Source organism: Lynx rufus, unplaced genomic scaffold (genome assembly GCF_022079265.1).
Source record: "Lynx rufus isolate CCGP_SWC_20201006 ecotype Redwood Valley unplaced genomic scaffold, mLynRuf1.p SCAF_1, whole genome shotgun sequence".
NCBI classification, from domain to species: Eukaryota; Metazoa; Chordata; class Mammalia; order Carnivora; family Felidae; genus Lynx; species Lynx rufus.
The window spans coordinates 67,904,942-67,921,313 of record NW_025814823.1 but is presented as its reverse complement, the minus strand read 5'-3'; the positions used below and the strand labels follow the sequence as shown (position 1 = coordinate 67,921,313).

The 16,372-nt window shown below is 38.4% G+C and overlaps 1 protein-coding gene across 1 annotated transcript in view; it reads left to right on the top strand.

Moving 5' to 3' along the window:
* The window catches only part of UGGT2 (UDP-glucose glycoprotein glucosyltransferase 2), a 189,379-nt gene that overhangs the window by 45,395 nt on the left and 127,612 nt on the right, over positions 1 to 16,372 (top strand). The window contains exons 7-10 of the mRNA XM_047081127.1: positions 869 to 941; positions 3,246 to 3,346; positions 9,092 to 9,191; positions 11,399 to 11,459. Coding sequence (XP_046937083.1) covers positions 869 to 941; positions 3,246 to 3,346; positions 9,092 to 9,191; positions 11,399 to 11,459 — 335 coding nt within the window. The remainder of the gene's footprint in view (positions 1 to 868; positions 942 to 3,245; positions 3,347 to 9,091; positions 9,192 to 11,398; positions 11,460 to 16,372) is intronic.

Here is a 16,372-nt window from a genome sequence, read left to right as displayed (position 1 = left end):
TGGTTTTCTCCTTTCTACATCCCATGTGTTGTGTGCTGCTTTCATGAAAACTTTACACAGTGCCTTAAAATTGTCTATTTGTCTCTCTCCTTTCCCCCAACTGGAGTTTGTTTCTTTTGTGTCTCTCTTCCTGGTGTGTATGTGGCAGGAGTCTTAGCAAACAGCCAGCAAATGTTTGTGTGGTGAGGGGCTAAAAGGGAGGAGAAGGAGGACTAGATCCGAACACCCAGGGCTTTTAGCTATAGCCCTGAGGTGCGGGCCTTCAGAAGAGAGAGAGGGGAGGAGTGTACTTGAGGGGCACTGGTGCACCCCGAAAGCAGCCCCATGCTGTAAGAGGTCACGAGTTCTTGTGACCCCAAGTACCCTTTACATGTACCATTTACCGCCCTGTATGTTGTATTATTTGGTGAGTAATGGAGAAGGAAAGGGAGAGATGACTGTAAAATGTTATATCCTTACTTTTTGAGGCCATGAGTTTGGGGTCTTCCTAAAGATTTCTTGATTATCTTTAAAGGCATTGGAAACATGCATGCATGCTTATATTTGTTAGGATTTGGCCCTCCTGCCTGGCTTAAGAGCTAAGCCCAGGATTTGTTGCAGCCACTTTGGCTTATCTTCTGGTTATAAAATAGAACTTGACTGTGAAATAATCTGTAAAGCATTTGTTAAATATTTAACGATCCAAGCCTGTTTAAAAAGAGCACAGTCAGAAATAAAAGCATGTGCACATGCATGTATCAGTGAGCTGATACGTGAAAGAAGAACAAGGTAAAACAAAAGGAATCTAATCTCGCATTCCTCTAATTTTTTATTACATCTCCCTTTTCCAGTCTGAAAATGTTTTTGTATTGTTTTGTTTCCAAAATAGCAGTGACTAATGCTACCGTAGAGGATGGGATTGAAACAAATGAAGTTCAAGGATTTCTCTTCGGGAAACTAAAGTAAGTCTGAATAGAAATGAAGTTCTATTACTGTACCTTAAGTTTGTTCTTAAAGGAATTCAGTGTGCTGTGTTGGCACATGTTTCAGTTCTTAAAATATACATGTAATTGGTTTTATTTATTACAAAAGTAATACATGGCTAATGCAAAACACAAAATTGAAAAATAATCACTAATTTCACATATGATGAGTATGATTAGAAAAATAGGAATTAGAAATGATCAAACTTAACTTTGTCAAAAAAAATAAAACATTAGAGCATCTTTCACAGATTTACTGGGTTAGAAAAATCATGGTTAGTATTGGGTTGTTTGCATGAAGTAATCAAAATTTTTATGCGTCAAAAGAAAAAATATGTATTTTTCTTAAATTTCTATGTGCAGATTGCCATATCGAAAACCTTTTAATATCTCGTCTTAATCTCATATACACCTATAAGTAACTGTTCAGATATTAAAGTTGTCCCGCCCCCCTTTTTCTGTCTTGCATCACTGATTGGAGACCAAGAATGGGATGGTGAGTGCTCTCTGAATGCTCATGAATGGGGATTGTTGTTGTTTTATATGTGCTTTCCCTTAGTTACATAAGAAGGGAAAGTTTGTGGCCTCATTACAAAGGCAAAATTAATTACAGGTAAAGGACAGTTTTTATTAATAGCTTTAAGTTTTACTTAATGTTGCAAGTATTTATAAAGGACACTAAGGTCAGTTCTCCTGGTGAGTAGGTACTCTACAGAGCAGGGGAACGTTTGTGGAGACTGTGCTAATTTATATAGATGACGGAGTTATATTTTAAAGTATTGGCACAGTGGTGTGCTAATTGGCCTTGAAACGTTCACGAATCTTGCAAAATGGATTTATTCTAAGTAAGGTATTTAGTAGATAATAATACACTTTTATTCCATTGTCAGCTGTATCTCAGCCTCATGGAATCCACAGTTCTATTCTCTTTTAAACATAAAACTTTTTATGGGAATAAATTGCACATTCTACAAAAAGCCTTGGGAGCCATTTTTAAAAGAGGAGGTACTCAAAATTAGTTCTTACACAGCTATTCAGTTGATTTAAGCAAAACCCTTTGCTTTGAGGTATTATATGAATAATGTATTTTTGTCTGATTTATATAAATTTAGCAGTGAAATTTAAGATTATTATTAAATATGAAAACCAGTAATATAGCTCTTATAAACTTAATATTGCTCTGTAATTAAATTGATAAAGGAGGGGTTAATTTAGTTCATAGTGAACTGAACTTCCTTTTGGAAGAGGTTCTATTGCCCTTTCACTGTAACAGTTGTAGTCAGTCTTCATTCATTTTTAAAACGTGCCCCCGTGTTGTACTAAAATTGCATAAAATCAACACTGTGGTGTATTTACTTAGTGTTAACCATATGATTAATGCATTTCTGTGTATGTGTTCTGTATATTTTTTCTCTTTTTAAAATCTTTTTGCTGTTGAAATATGTGTTTTGTGAGTTGTGTTGGTGGTAAGGTTTTTTAAAAAAAAGAATTTAAATCTGAAATGGCATTGTGTCTTGATTTCATGAGTTAGAAAAAAGAAATTATAGTTTACTTTTTTTAATTTTTGAGAGACAGCACAAACAGAGGAAGAGGGACAAAGGGAGAGAGGGGGAGAGAGAGAGAGACTTACGCAGGCTCCACACTCAACATGGAGCCTGATGTGGGGCTCAGTCCCACAACCCTGGGATCATGACCTGAGCCAAAAACAGGAGTCAGGTGCTCAACCAAATGAGCCACCCATGTGCCCTGAAGTTATAGTGTATATCATATGTATAGTAAAATGTCATTGCTACTACGTTATTATTTGGCATTCTAAAAAGATACCTAGGTGTGTTTAACATTGGGCAAAATTGTCTTATTGAAGATTTTTATAAGTTTCAAAGATGGACCTCTAAGGTTGTATAGGAAGCATTAATGTTTTCCTTATAAAATAGTTTTGTTTTAAATTATAAAGGCAATACTTGTAATTTATAAAATGTTAAAAAGTATAGAATGTAAAAAGCTAATGCTTCTGCCCTCGTCCTTCAATCCCTTTTAGTTAATGTTAACATAGTAACAATTGAGAGTACATCCCTCCAGATTTTGGGTTGTTTCCTATATTTAAAAAAGTGGACATATATACCTCATTATTTTTAGGTTCTGTGGATATAGCTGTATCATAATTTATTATCTGGATGGAACAGGTTTTTGTGTCTAGTTTGAGAAAGTTAATTTCAAAAATATACTGCTTGTATAATTTGTAGTAGGTGATGACAATTAACATGACTTAATATTCTAATGCAGAGAAAGATATTCAGATCTTAGAGATAATCTGACAGCATTCCAAAAATACCTGATTGAGAGTAGCAAAGAAATGATGCCTTTGAAAGTCTGGGAACTGCAAGGTACAGTACTTCTATAACACAGCATTTTGGTAACTGATCTCTGTTCAATAAGCTTTTATGTAATACGATATAAATTATTTCATAGGTAATAGTTAACTGATGTGAATTTTTGTCAAAATTCATATTTAATTAAAAGGCTGTCAAGCAGATCATATGGTTATGTTTATTAGAGTTAAAATTATGTGAAATATAGTTATTTGCTCTTATCATTTTTAAAGTATACACTGATTTATCTTATAGGTTCATCTCCAGTAGTAAATCACATTTCAAGTTGTCTTTAACAGTGATTAAAAATCTTGACTAGTCAGTCCAGGAAATCATTAGTTTTCTTCTGTTTAAAATTTTGATCTTAATAGAACATTGCATATTTCACTGTAGCTTAGAACAGCCTCTGTGCTGACATCCTATAAGCACATATCTTATGACCAAAATTTAGTTTGAACTGTAACTGCTTTTCAGTTTATTTTCTTTATTACTTGTAATTTTTAGTCAGTCATGGGGACATCATTTTTCTGTGTAATATAGAGTTTCTATCACTCAACTTTTTATTAACAGCTTATTGAGACAGTTGACATACTATACAATTCATCCCTTTAAAGTGTACCATTTAACGGGTTTTAGTATATTTTCTGAGTTTTTTTTAACTGTTCCACAACTTTAGAGTATTTTCATCACCTCAGAAAGTCATGTTCCCATTAACAGTCAACTCCCCATTTCTCCCCAGTTTCTCCAACTGTTGTAGGCAAGCACCATTCTACTTCTTCTTCAAAATGTTCTCCAAGGATCCCCTAATTTATAAAATATAATTACAGGTGATAATTGTAGATGATGCTTTTGAAGGCCTATAAACAGAACGTGCGATCTGTTTTAATGGATCTGGCTGATGTCTGTGTCAGATGGATTTCAATGGACTAGAAACAGGAGCTCATGCTAAGACCTCTTTGAAATCATACAGTGAGAGATAGCACTGTGACTGTGGCAGAGGGCATCAGGAAGGCTGGATTTAGCAAATGTTTAGGAGATGAAAGGAGTCAAAGATGGCTTAAGACATCCAGCTTTGAGCCTGAATAGAGAGAATGTAAAACATGTAAGTATGTTTTCGGGTTGAAGATCGAGTTCCAGAATAAAGAGACTGAAGTGAAATGGATTGCTTGCATTTGATGATGTCATTCAGATGACAGGGTCCAGTAGTGGGCTGAACAGGAAGTCCGTAGTTAAAAGGAGAGGAGTGGAAGAGCTGTGGGCGTCTTAGCATAAAGGTCTTCAAGAGGAGGGGGAGCTGATAGTGTGGAGTGAGCAGCCGGTGCATGAGGGCGGGCCCTGTGGCGCTGGTCCAGGGGTGTGAAGTAGAGCCTGTGAGGAGCACCTGATAGAAGCCAAACAGTAGGTTTCCAGGACATAGAGAGTGAGCAATACCTGTGTTCTTTCATTTTATAATTTCTGGCTCAGAGGCAGCGGAATTTATTTACATCCGGACCCGTACTCGAGTATATAATGTAGGAATACACTGACAGGTTCAAACTTTAAAAAAAAAAAAAAAAAGCTCGCACATACACAACATGTATGTTTACTACATTTTATTCATTCTGGAAAACTGTCTTTTATTCTACCTTATATTGTTAGAAAAATAACTTCACATTACCTACTCAATCTGATGTCACTACTGACTAATGGGTTCCAACTGACATTTTGAAAAACACTAGATTCTGAAGATAAGATGAGCTAAAGTAGACGCTGCGTGTCTTCTAAGGATCTTAGGTAAACGTTAAAAAATTAGAAAACCAATGTAAAAATTATGATTGTAATTGCTTTAAAGCAAAGGTAGGTAGGATTAAGAAGGGTGTGTGCCAGGAAGACCTGATCTGGTGGGGGTGAGCGCTGGGGAGAGCGAGAGGCCTCCCCAGTGTCAGTAAGTGGCAGCTGATGTGAGATCTCAGGAAGGGTTGGGATAAATTTGGGGGTGGATTATTTAGAAAGAATACAGGGATCATTGTGAGAGGTTGGATAGGGATATGTGATGGAGAAAGATACTAAGAACTGTAAGATCATGGTTTGTCCAGCTGCATGGACAGTGTTTGCTGAGAAGAGGAGAGTAAAGAGGAGCAGATTTGGGCAAAGATGGGGTAGGAATATTACAAATTTAGGATTAAACATGTTGCTTTTGAAGTGTCCAAGTCGTAAAACAGTTAAATATGGGGATCTGGGTTTCCGAGGCTAAGCGTAGGACTTAAATAGCTATCGGTGAGTTAATAGGTATGGACAGTTTAGAACAAAGCAAAAAGTGTTAATAGAATCTGGTAATATATTCATTTGGTTGTTACTTATACTCTATCTGACTTCATAAGTGAGTTTTCAGGGGCTTTCAAATAAGTTGTGCTCAGAAGATTGGTCATGTAAAGGAGAATTACGTTCGTGTTAATAAAAAGTTTTAAAAGACTAGTTGTACTGTCAAACCTGAGTAGAAGGTGGTAGAAGGATCATCACGACGGTGGATTGACGATGATAAAACTATTAGCCGACACTGTGTCTGGCAAAGTGTTAGGCTGTTTATATACAGTACGATTAATTTTTTAAAAACTCATATGAGGTTAGATCTCTCACTTTTCAGATGAGGAAATCAGGAATGGACACAAAATAATTAGTCCAAGTTCATGAATATGATAAAGCACAGATCAAGGATATCTAAAATGAGCCTAAATTGTTTCTTCCACACCGCATTCTACTGTTTCTGAGTATGACATTGTACAGCAGCCAAATACCATCAGGCAAGATCTTTGATCATCCATTTTCCTCTTTTATAAGTCATTAACACCATTCAGTCATGTGTCGTAGACTCTGGGTATAAAGTTCTCTCTTGTCTAGCAAGAGAGCAGGACGCAGGATGAAAAATGAGAGATGGCTTATGTCTGGGAAAAGACAAGAGCCCAGAATAAGGGTTCTTGCCCAGTTTTATTAGGATCAGAAGGCTTACAAACATGGGGATGGACGTGCACAAAGAGACAATGAATCTGTGAACGTTAAATTGTGGATGTGACGGAAAGGGGGTCTTTAAAAATTCGGGGTTAGGGGTTTGGGTTAATACAAAACAAAATCCAGGCACCAGGCAGTCAGGCTGAAGGTTGTTTATGGCAGACGTGAGGCACCACCTCTGTTTATCTTAGCTAGCCTAGGGATAAGACAGGTAGGACAAATAACCTCAGAGTTAACAAGGCACCTTTTCTTTTGTTAATCATCTCCGCTGTGGGCTGCTTCACCTGCAGCGCAGCCATCTATATCCCGATTTACCTGTTTACCTAACTTGGTCCTTCTTTCCCGTGAAAGCAGCTTTCTGCTGTAGTACTAAATTGGGGGGGGGGGAGGTGCTTTCACCCTGATATATCTAATCTTGTTTATTTCATATACCTATGTATTGGGCACCTTTGCACCTCCCTATTCTTGGTTGTCTTCTCAGGTGTGAGCATCCTATGGCTTTGTACTTTTTTCCTTGTTAACCCATTGGTGTAAGCCCAGGGAATTTCTAAGCTTATTCCCCACAGTCATGTAAATAACAATTATGTTTTCTTGCCTAAAAGTGCATATATTCCTAAATATATACCCATGAGTTAAAAATTGTGTTGCTTATAAATGCCTTTAATAGCAATAGAATAATAAGAAACAGAACATAAAGAGTCTTACTTGTAATCTGACTATTCATTTATTCTTTCATCAGTATTTAGTGAGCACCTACTTGTATATCAGGTCTTTTTCTTTTTTGGTGAGAACATTTAATTTCTACTCTTTGAGCAAATTTCAGTTATGTAATACAGTGATATCAACTCCAGTCACCGTGGTATACATTAGATCTTCAGACCCTCTTCATTTTATACCCTTTTGCCAACCTCACCTTTTTTCCTCTATCCAGCCCCCAGGCAACTATTCTAATTTGTTTGTATGAGTTTAACTTTTTTTTTTAAACAGGTACCTGATACTGTGCAATATTTATCTTTGTTTTCACTTAGCATAGTATCTATCATCCAGGTTCATTGATGTTGTTACAAATGGCAGAACTTCCTCTCTTTATAATGCTGAATAATATTCCATTGTATATGTACACCACATTTTCTCATCCATCAATGGATAGTTAGATTATTTCCACCTTGGCTGTTGTGGATAATGCTGCAGTGAACATGGGAGTCCAGGTATCTCTTTGAGACGCTGATTTCATTTCCTTTGGATACATACCCAGAAGCTGGACCATATGGTGGTTCTAGTTTTAATTTTTGGAGGAATTGCCATGTTTTCCATAGTGGCTACACCAGTTTACATGAGTTTCTTCTGTATTTTGGTTATTGGTGCCTTATCAGATATATGATTTTCAGATGTTTTCTCCCATTCTGTAGCTTGCTTTTTCACTTTGTTGATGATTTCCTTGCTGTTGCAGAAGCTTTTGAGTAGGATATAGTCCCGCTTGTTTATTTTTGCTTCGCTGCCTTTGGTTTTGGTGTCATATCCAAAAAATCATCACTAAGACTATGTCAGGGAGCTTATCCCTATATTTTCTTTCAGGATTTTATGGATTTAGGTCTTAAATTTAAGTCCTTAATCCATTTTGAGTTAATTTTTGTGTATTGTATAAGATAGGGGTCCATTTTCATTCTTTTGCACATGAATGTCTAGTTTTCCCAGCACCATTTACTGAATAGAAAGTCAGTACTTTTTCTTTGTAGGATGTAATAAGCCTCTTGCAAAAGGATCTTCATAAGATAAGGACTGACACATATCCATTGTGTTTGGTAATTAGGAGATACTCATGAGTACTGATGGCTTTGCTCCAGTGCTGGGGCTGGAAACATGCTAAAGTAGGTTGAGGAAATGTGATTTAAAGTTACTCAGCTAGAAAGTGAATACAGAGCTAGAATTTGAACCTTGATTGTTAGGCTGTCTATCGCGCAGTAAGCTGTGCTAAGAACACCTTTTCCTAAGCTTTGATTCCAACTCGATGCACCGTACTGAGAATGCGGAAATGAAACTAGTCTTACTATGTTAAGCTGGTTATTTTACTAGTGTATGGTAAACTAGGATTCTACCTGTGGTGAAACGTTAAAGAGAAACAGTATGTTTCACTATTCAGTAACAAACAGAATCAAGCTTTAAAATCTTTTCTGACTCTTGAACAAAGGGACGAGATTAAGATGACTGCTTCCGACATATTGGAGACTGACTACGTAAACCACACAGTTTTCTTTTCGTAGAACTTTCTTATCCGGTAAAATACTAAGTTTAGGATTTGATTTTTATTGTCATATAAGGGTAATACATTGAAAGAAAAAGTGAATTTTTGATATGTACTGAGTTAATAAACACATCGGATCTTTCTTAAAGTTCTTTCCAGAATTAGTTCCCCAAAGCTCTTTTTTCCTTCCTCTTGTTATCCTTATCAAAGCTTTTTGTTGCATGTTTTGTTAAACCTTAAGTATAGAAAAAATAGCTTGGCATTAACGTTTCTTTTCATATATCTCTTTTTGAAGTTATACTGTAATTTGTGGAAAACAATAGGTATTAAATGATTAGCCCTTCAAAAATGTGTAAAGCTTACCTTATTTGGACATTGGTGATCGCCTTCTGTTTAAAACTTTTGAAAAATGCTACATGTAAGTGTTAACATGTCTATATAATAAATATGTGGCAAGAAATGTTGAGTAAATTATTTAAATTACCTGGAAATGTCTGTGAAGATCTGACATGATGCTAGATTTTTTTTTCCAGATCTTAGTTTTCAGGCAGCTTCTCAAATAATGTCTACGCCAGTTTATGATGCCATAAAATTAATGAAAGACATTTCACAGAACTTCCCCATAAAAGCCAGGTATGTTAAAGTTCATGGGTTGATTATAGCCAGAACTCTTTCCATTAAATAAACTTTATGAAAATAGCTGATTTCATTTAACATTGTGATATCAACTAATTCTAACAGATACAGTTTTAATGAAAATAGGCATTTCTTTATTATGCGTGTTGGGTTGTTTTTTGGTTTTTGTTTTTACCAGAGGAAAATACTGGCATGTGCACACATGCGTACACATCCTGAAAAATAGAACTCTTGAATTAGAGGCAAATGGAAAGGAAAAGTAATCTATTAAAGTTGTTTAAACAAAAATAGTGATACGGTAATCCAGGATAAAAGTTGTTCAAGCAATGAATAATGAGAGAATATTTTTCTTTTTTCTGGGTGGAGGGTGATGAAAAGTATTATTCTAAATAGATTTATGCCCAGAATATGGCCAGATCATGTTCTTGCCCTTTCAGATTCTAAACAAGTCTTCTTTATGGAATATTTTGTGGAATACTTTTTGCCAGTAGGATACCTAAACGAACTGCTTCCAGAAATACTGATTTTACACTAAACACATCTTGCAGTTTAATAGATAATACATTTGCATGTCTAAAAGTAATCAGTACTTTCACAAAATAACAAAAACGCTTATTCATTTGTAGTCTGGTTAGGAATGACAGGATGTGAAATTATAAGCAACCAGTAAAACAGAAAATAAGTTAGCTTCTCTTGAAGATGTGGAGTGTGTGGCTAGCATAGCAGCGTTTTCCTGAGGAGAGGGGAGAGCACCCCTGCACAAGCAGCACCCTCTCTTAGCCCGTGGGTGATCACCAGACCTCTCTTTGCCTCATGTGTTTTGCTGTACATTTATCCACAGTGCAAAGTATTGAATCTTAAATCTAGATATTCGTTCCTTTGTGGGTAAATAACTAGCACATAGTTGGCCAAAAGATAACAACCTTTCTAGGGGACCCTGAAAATAGAGAGATGCACCAACTCAGTTACAGATTAAGAATCAATATATTGATGACTCTTCTGTTAATTTTAAAGAGCCAAGAATTTGAGAAGTCAGTACTTGCATACTTAAAACTTGAAATGTGCATATGTGTATAAATGTTTAGTTACACTGCTGTTTTTGAAATTACTAGATCAAATACAAATAAAGTAAAATAACTTCAGTGTTAAGATTATTTACTCTTTTGACTGTAAGTCAGTTGCAACTCAAGGTTGTGGGCTAAACTCTGCTCTTAATTTGTGGTTGATCATTTAAAAAGAATGCAAACTATGGTAACGCTGCTGAATGGCTAACTTAGAGGCTTGAGCATATCTGTAAAGCCACTTGATAGACCATTACTAAATGTTTGTTAAAATATCTGCTAAATGGATGAAAAACTTGTGATACCAAATTATACATTGTAATTCCTCTTAAATGCTGCCAAATTTTAGGAGATAATCTACACTTTTTGTGGGAGTTTTATTTTAAAGCAGAACTCTGCATTAACGGTCTTTTAATTTTTAAATTGTTTTGTTTGCATAAAACTGACAAATATGTAACTAATTTTCCTAGGAGTTATCAAGTCAAATAAATGTAGTTAATAAACTTGTTTTAAAAAATCTCTTTAAGTTATGAGGGAGTTCTAAGTTCTTCAAAGAGTGGATATGGAGGAAGTCAGTATTGTTAGTCATTTAGAGCTTACATACTCTGGTAAAGATCCCAGGTTTACCAAAACTCTTTTTTATGTGCAAGTATTTTGAAATTTGCATTGACACATGTGTCATATTGGTCATTTTATACAAAGTTTCTCTGAATGGGCCAAACAGCACAAAATAGCATTTTCAGTCAAGTATATCTGAAAAGTATCTAGTAGTAAACAAGTTCCGACTGTACAGTTGTGCCCATGAACTCTTTTTTTTTTAATTATTTAATTCCAGTGTAGTTAACATACAGTGTCCTGTTAGTTTCAGGTGTGCAATATAGTGACTCAGCAACTCGGTCCATCACCCAGGTGTGCACGAGCTCCTGTCAGTCTTGAATCCACCTGAATCAGACACAGTCAGACACCCTTGTCAAAGGAGAGCCGTGGTGCCAGTTGTCCAATAGCTACATGGAAATGTGCACTTTTGGTCGTGAAGCATTCTGAGTTTTTAGGTTCTTATCCAGAGTATTATATTATACTGAATTATAGATTGTCCTAAACATTTAAGTAAAAATGAATTATATCAGTATTTTTTTTTTCCAGATCTCTGACCAGAATTGCTGTAAATCATCTTATGAGGGAGGAAATACAGGGAAACCAAAAGGTTTGTTTGAATTCTTTTTTTTTTAAAAATTGACTACACTAATATCAACGATTTTAGACTTTGGATCTTCAGTTTCCATACAGAAAAGAAAATGTTGATTTGTGCTTTTTGATTATTAAAACAGTTCAGATTTTCCACTTTTAGATTGTCTACTTTATATAGCTCACAGTCTGTGATAACAGCAAGTCTCCTCTGACACACATCTTACTTCTTCATTCACCCTATGCTTCGGACCTTCTGCCCACGTAGTATGGTTGTCTTTACAGGACAAAGAATAAAGCTGTGAGTTAATTACTCTGTTTCTCATGATCAGTTTTTCTTTAAAAGCTTGTAAGGCCTGAGTCAGGTTTGGACTGCTGGAACATCATTAGAATCCTGTGGCATAAAGGGCACAATTGATCAGTAATATGATAAGATTCTGCCAAGTGGTCTCTTAAGTCATAGTAAGAACCCAAATGATCCCAGTTGTGTGCTATTTGTGAAGTGCTTCGAACACTGCCTGGCTTCCATTACATAGGACTGCCTTGGCTTAAAGAAATACAAGACGCACGGGGCGCTGAACAGTAGGAGTTTGTTTTTCTGACATAAAAGAAGTCTCAGAGTGAGCAGTTACAGACATGGTTTACTCCTTCTATGGCCACAGCTTTAGACTTCTTATTTGTATTTAAAGCAGAAAGAGGCAGGAAGATGGTATTAAATACCACATTAATCCTCCGTAACGCCTTCCTGGAACGCATCACCTGTCTGACTTCCAACTCACTGGCCAGAATTTTGTCCTATGGCTATCTCTAGCTGCAAGGGAGGCTAGAAAAGTAGTGTTCACTTTTCTAGTAATGGAGGTAGCAAAGTGGGTTAACTTAGCCAGGCAACCGTGCCTGTCACACAGAAGCAGAATGAACTCTCAGTAGGTACCAGCTCTTGTGATGGTGGCCAGCAACTACAGCAGTAATAATGAAGGAGTAGATGCATAGTTCACATTTGGAGCACGAGTGTTGGGAACCATCACACATCATCCATATGTACGATATTCTTTGCCTAGCTTACCACCTGAGAAATTATTGTTTGTCCTCCCAAAATGGTTGTGGTATTACTCCTTTCTCCAATTTTCCTAATTGCTCTTACCATTCTTTGAACAGAGTGATTTTCTTATAAAAGCTCCTGTACTAATAGTGAATTTTGTTTGAATAGTGCCACCTACAGCAGGAAAAGAAGAGAGGGTAGAAAAGGGAGGAGAAATAAAGGATGCCGAAGTTTCAGTGGCTTCACCCAGTCCAGTATATTTTTTTGCCCATTTAATAGTCCAGAGAGGGTGTTCATGTCATCAGAACATCAAGTTGTGATTTGGGGTCCAAATGCTGGAGGACTTCATGAGGTTACAGAAGAAATACTGTGAGAATGAAAGAGAAGTAACTGGAACTGAAGACCCAAATTTTCTCAGGTAGACCCGTATGACCTCATGATCACAGGGTGACTGCTAAAGCTAGTTGCTGCAGCAGAGTGGAAGAGGAAGTTGATAGAAATGAGTAGATCAGGAAACTCTGAATCTAGAGGCTTGAATGAGTATGGTACCTGATACAGCCCATTCCCTCAGAAATACCGGTTGAATTGAAAACTGTTGAATGTTTACATGTTATCTGTAATACATTGAATGTTTAGCATTAGGTAGTTTTTTTTAAGTGTTCTATAGAGAGAGAGTATAGGAGTCATTAATATCCCAGTGTATAAAATGGGATCCAGTGATTTCTGTTGGGTCACAGAGTTGGTAAAAGAACCAGAATTTGTGCTCTGATAGTTCATTTCAGATCAATTTCGTAAGCACTTTGAATTTGTTCAGGTGCCAAACATCTTGCCAGGTGATTAGAAAACAAGGTATTTGAGGAGATTGAGAAATTTTGGTGTAGTTTCTTTTCTTCTAAAAATTCTTGAATGACTGCTATTTCCAGAAGAACATCATACAAAATTTAGAAAATTGCATTTAATAAAACCAGGTGGATATGAGGAGTCTAGTGTAAACTGTCATTCCTCTACAGAAATCAACAGGGAAACCTGTCGATCAAGCAAAGCTGAGATTAATCAACTTACCACAGTAAGGGGGAACAACATTTGGTAGAATCTTCTTAGTGTCTCAAAAGAAGGATATGGTAGATTACTTATGGGTTGTAGGGCTTCTGTTCAAGTGGTTTAACAGTAGTTGAGTATTGGTCAACACAATAGTAATGGTTTTGATGAGTGAACTGTTACAAGCAAGCTCTTTGCCCAGATGAGGTAACTGTTCAGATGGGCAAACCAGACCATTTTGTAGTTCTAGTCCAAGTTTGCCTGGAACTATTTGTTTGTAAGAATTTCCTGAAGCAAATGGTTATTTATTCATTTATAGCTTTATCTTCCTGGATAAGAATTTCCTGTAATAGTTCAGTAATGTCAGCTCAGGTGATCTCTGTTCTCAGTCCCAGTAGTTGAGCTGTAATACGTAAGTGGTCCCTGCATTTCTCTCTGGGAGGGCAAGAGAGGACTCCAGAAGTAGACAGTAGCTGGGTAGAAAAGTGGGGAGAGACCATGTTACTTTCACGATAGTACTTTATGACCAAAGGTTTCATATTACTAGTAAATAGAAAGTCATAGGGAAGGACAATTTCAAAATTTAAGATCATTGGTTGGTATATTTGCAGAGGGAAAACATGAAGTATTGAGATGGATTATGTTATTACTCACAAATAGTCACTTTCTTCCCTCTGTCAGAGGAGTCTGCTCCTCTGCCCCTACGATGTTGACTGATACCATGTCACTTGTGACTTGCTTTAACTAATATGAAATGAGCAAATACACATGTCATGTGCAAGCAGCAGCTTTGTGGTTTCGTTGCCTTTTGGCTTCTGCACTCCCCCTCTCTCTCCCTCTCTCTCCCACCCCTCCCTCCCTTGCCCGCCCGCCCTCCCTCCCACCCCCTCCCACCCCCTCTCTCCCCTCCCACCCCCTCCCACCCCCCTCTCTCCCTCCCACCCCCTCCCTCCCCCTCTCTCCCTCCCACCCCCCCTCCCTCTCTCCCCCTCTCTCCCCCTCTCTCTCCCCCTCCCTCCCCCTCCCTCTCCCTCCCTCCCTCTCTCCCCCTCTCCCTCTCTCCCCCTCTCCCTCTCTCTCCCTCTCTCTCCCTCTCTCTCCCTCTCTCTCCCTCTCTCTCCCTCTCTCTCCCTCTCTCTCCCTCTCTCTCCCTCTCTCTCCCTCCCCCTCCCACCCCCTCCCACCCTCTCTCTCCCTCTCTCCCTCTCTCCCTCTCTCTCCCTCCCCCTCCCACCCCCTCCCACCCTCTCTCTCCCTCTCTCCCTCTCTCCCTCTCTCCCTCTCTCCCCTCTCTCCCTCTCTCCCTCCCTCCCCTCCCTCCCCTCCCTTCCCTCCCTCCCCCCCTCCCTCTCTCTCCCACCCTCTCTCTCCCTCTCCCTCTCTCCCTCTCTCCCTCTCTCCTCTCCCTCCCCTCCCTCTCTCTCCCTCCCTCCCTCCCTCCCTCTCCCTCTCTCCCCTCCCACCCTCTCTCACCCTCTCTCTCCCTTTCTCCCCCTCCCTTTTCTCCCCCCTCCCTTTCTCCCCCCTCCCTGTCTCCCCCCTCCCTCTCTCTCCCTCTCTCCCTCCCTCTCCCTCCCTCTCCCGCCCTCTCCCGCCCTCTCCCTCTCTCTCCCTCCCTCCCCCTCCCTCCCCCTCCCTCCCCCCTCCCCTCCCCTCCCTCCCCCTCCCTCCCCCTCCCTCCCCCACCCTCTCTCTCCCCACCCTCTCTCTCCCACCCTCTCTCTCCCACCCTCTCTCTTCCTCTCCCCCTCCCTCCCTCCCTCCCTCCCCCTCCCACCCTCTCCCACCCTCTCTCTCCCTCTCTCCTCCCACCCTCTCCCACCCTCCCTGTCCCACCCTCTCCCACCCTCCCTCTCCCACCCTCCCTCTCCCTCTCCCTCTCTCTCTCTCTCTCTCTCTCTCTCTCTCTCTCTCTCTCTCGGCCTCTCCCACATAGAGGCTGCTCTCCTGGTCTGGCACCTGAAATGAAAAAGGCCCTGGGGTGAGCCAAAGATAATTGAAGGTGTGAATATGTGATATGAACAAGAAATCAGTGTTTCCCTCTGGGAAGCCACTGAGATTCGGGGATTCTTTATATTAAGAACTTGGATACTGTAATATCAAATATAATTAAGCTTTATACGTTACTTTTCCGTTTGCTAAATTGTATTTTATCTTATGCTCCTGAAACTGTTAAACACTGTTTCTATGTTTCAAAGAAATGCAGAATAATGTCTGTTGCTCTATAAAAGGGTGATTTTAGGGCTATTGGAAAAGGTGAAGGAATAAAGTAGCTATGGAATTAGGGAGAGAAAGGCAGAAGTTGTGGGTTTAGTTCCTGGTACTAGCTTTGAGAAGTTCTCTTTAAACCTCTTCTGTAAAATGTAATTACATAGTTCAGATTAGAATAATCTGTGAGCATATTTTGTAAATATATACAACTATAAGATGGCAGAAATCATGGGAATGTAGTCAAAATGACAAGTTTAAGGTTAGAATTCTTACAGAAAGAGTTATTCTAATATTACATTTAAAAAAGGTCATTCTTTCATTTACATTATCCAGAATTAACATTATGTGTCAATCCTAGTATTTGCTTTATCTTCTCATTTTTTAGGAATTATTTGGATCTTTTCAGTTTTAATATCTTTATTTTTTGCATAGTTCAGCATTTTATTACCAACTTAGCTAGGAAGTCTGGCTATGGTTAATTTTATTTAGTTATATCATATTTTTAATTGAAGCTGGCCCAAGTTGACATTTTATTAAGAATATAGTGACTGGTTCCAATAGAAATATGGCTGCAGCCAAATTTAAAGTTGTCCCATTTATTCTCCTAAAAATCATACAGAGCAACAAAGAAAATGAGTAGAATT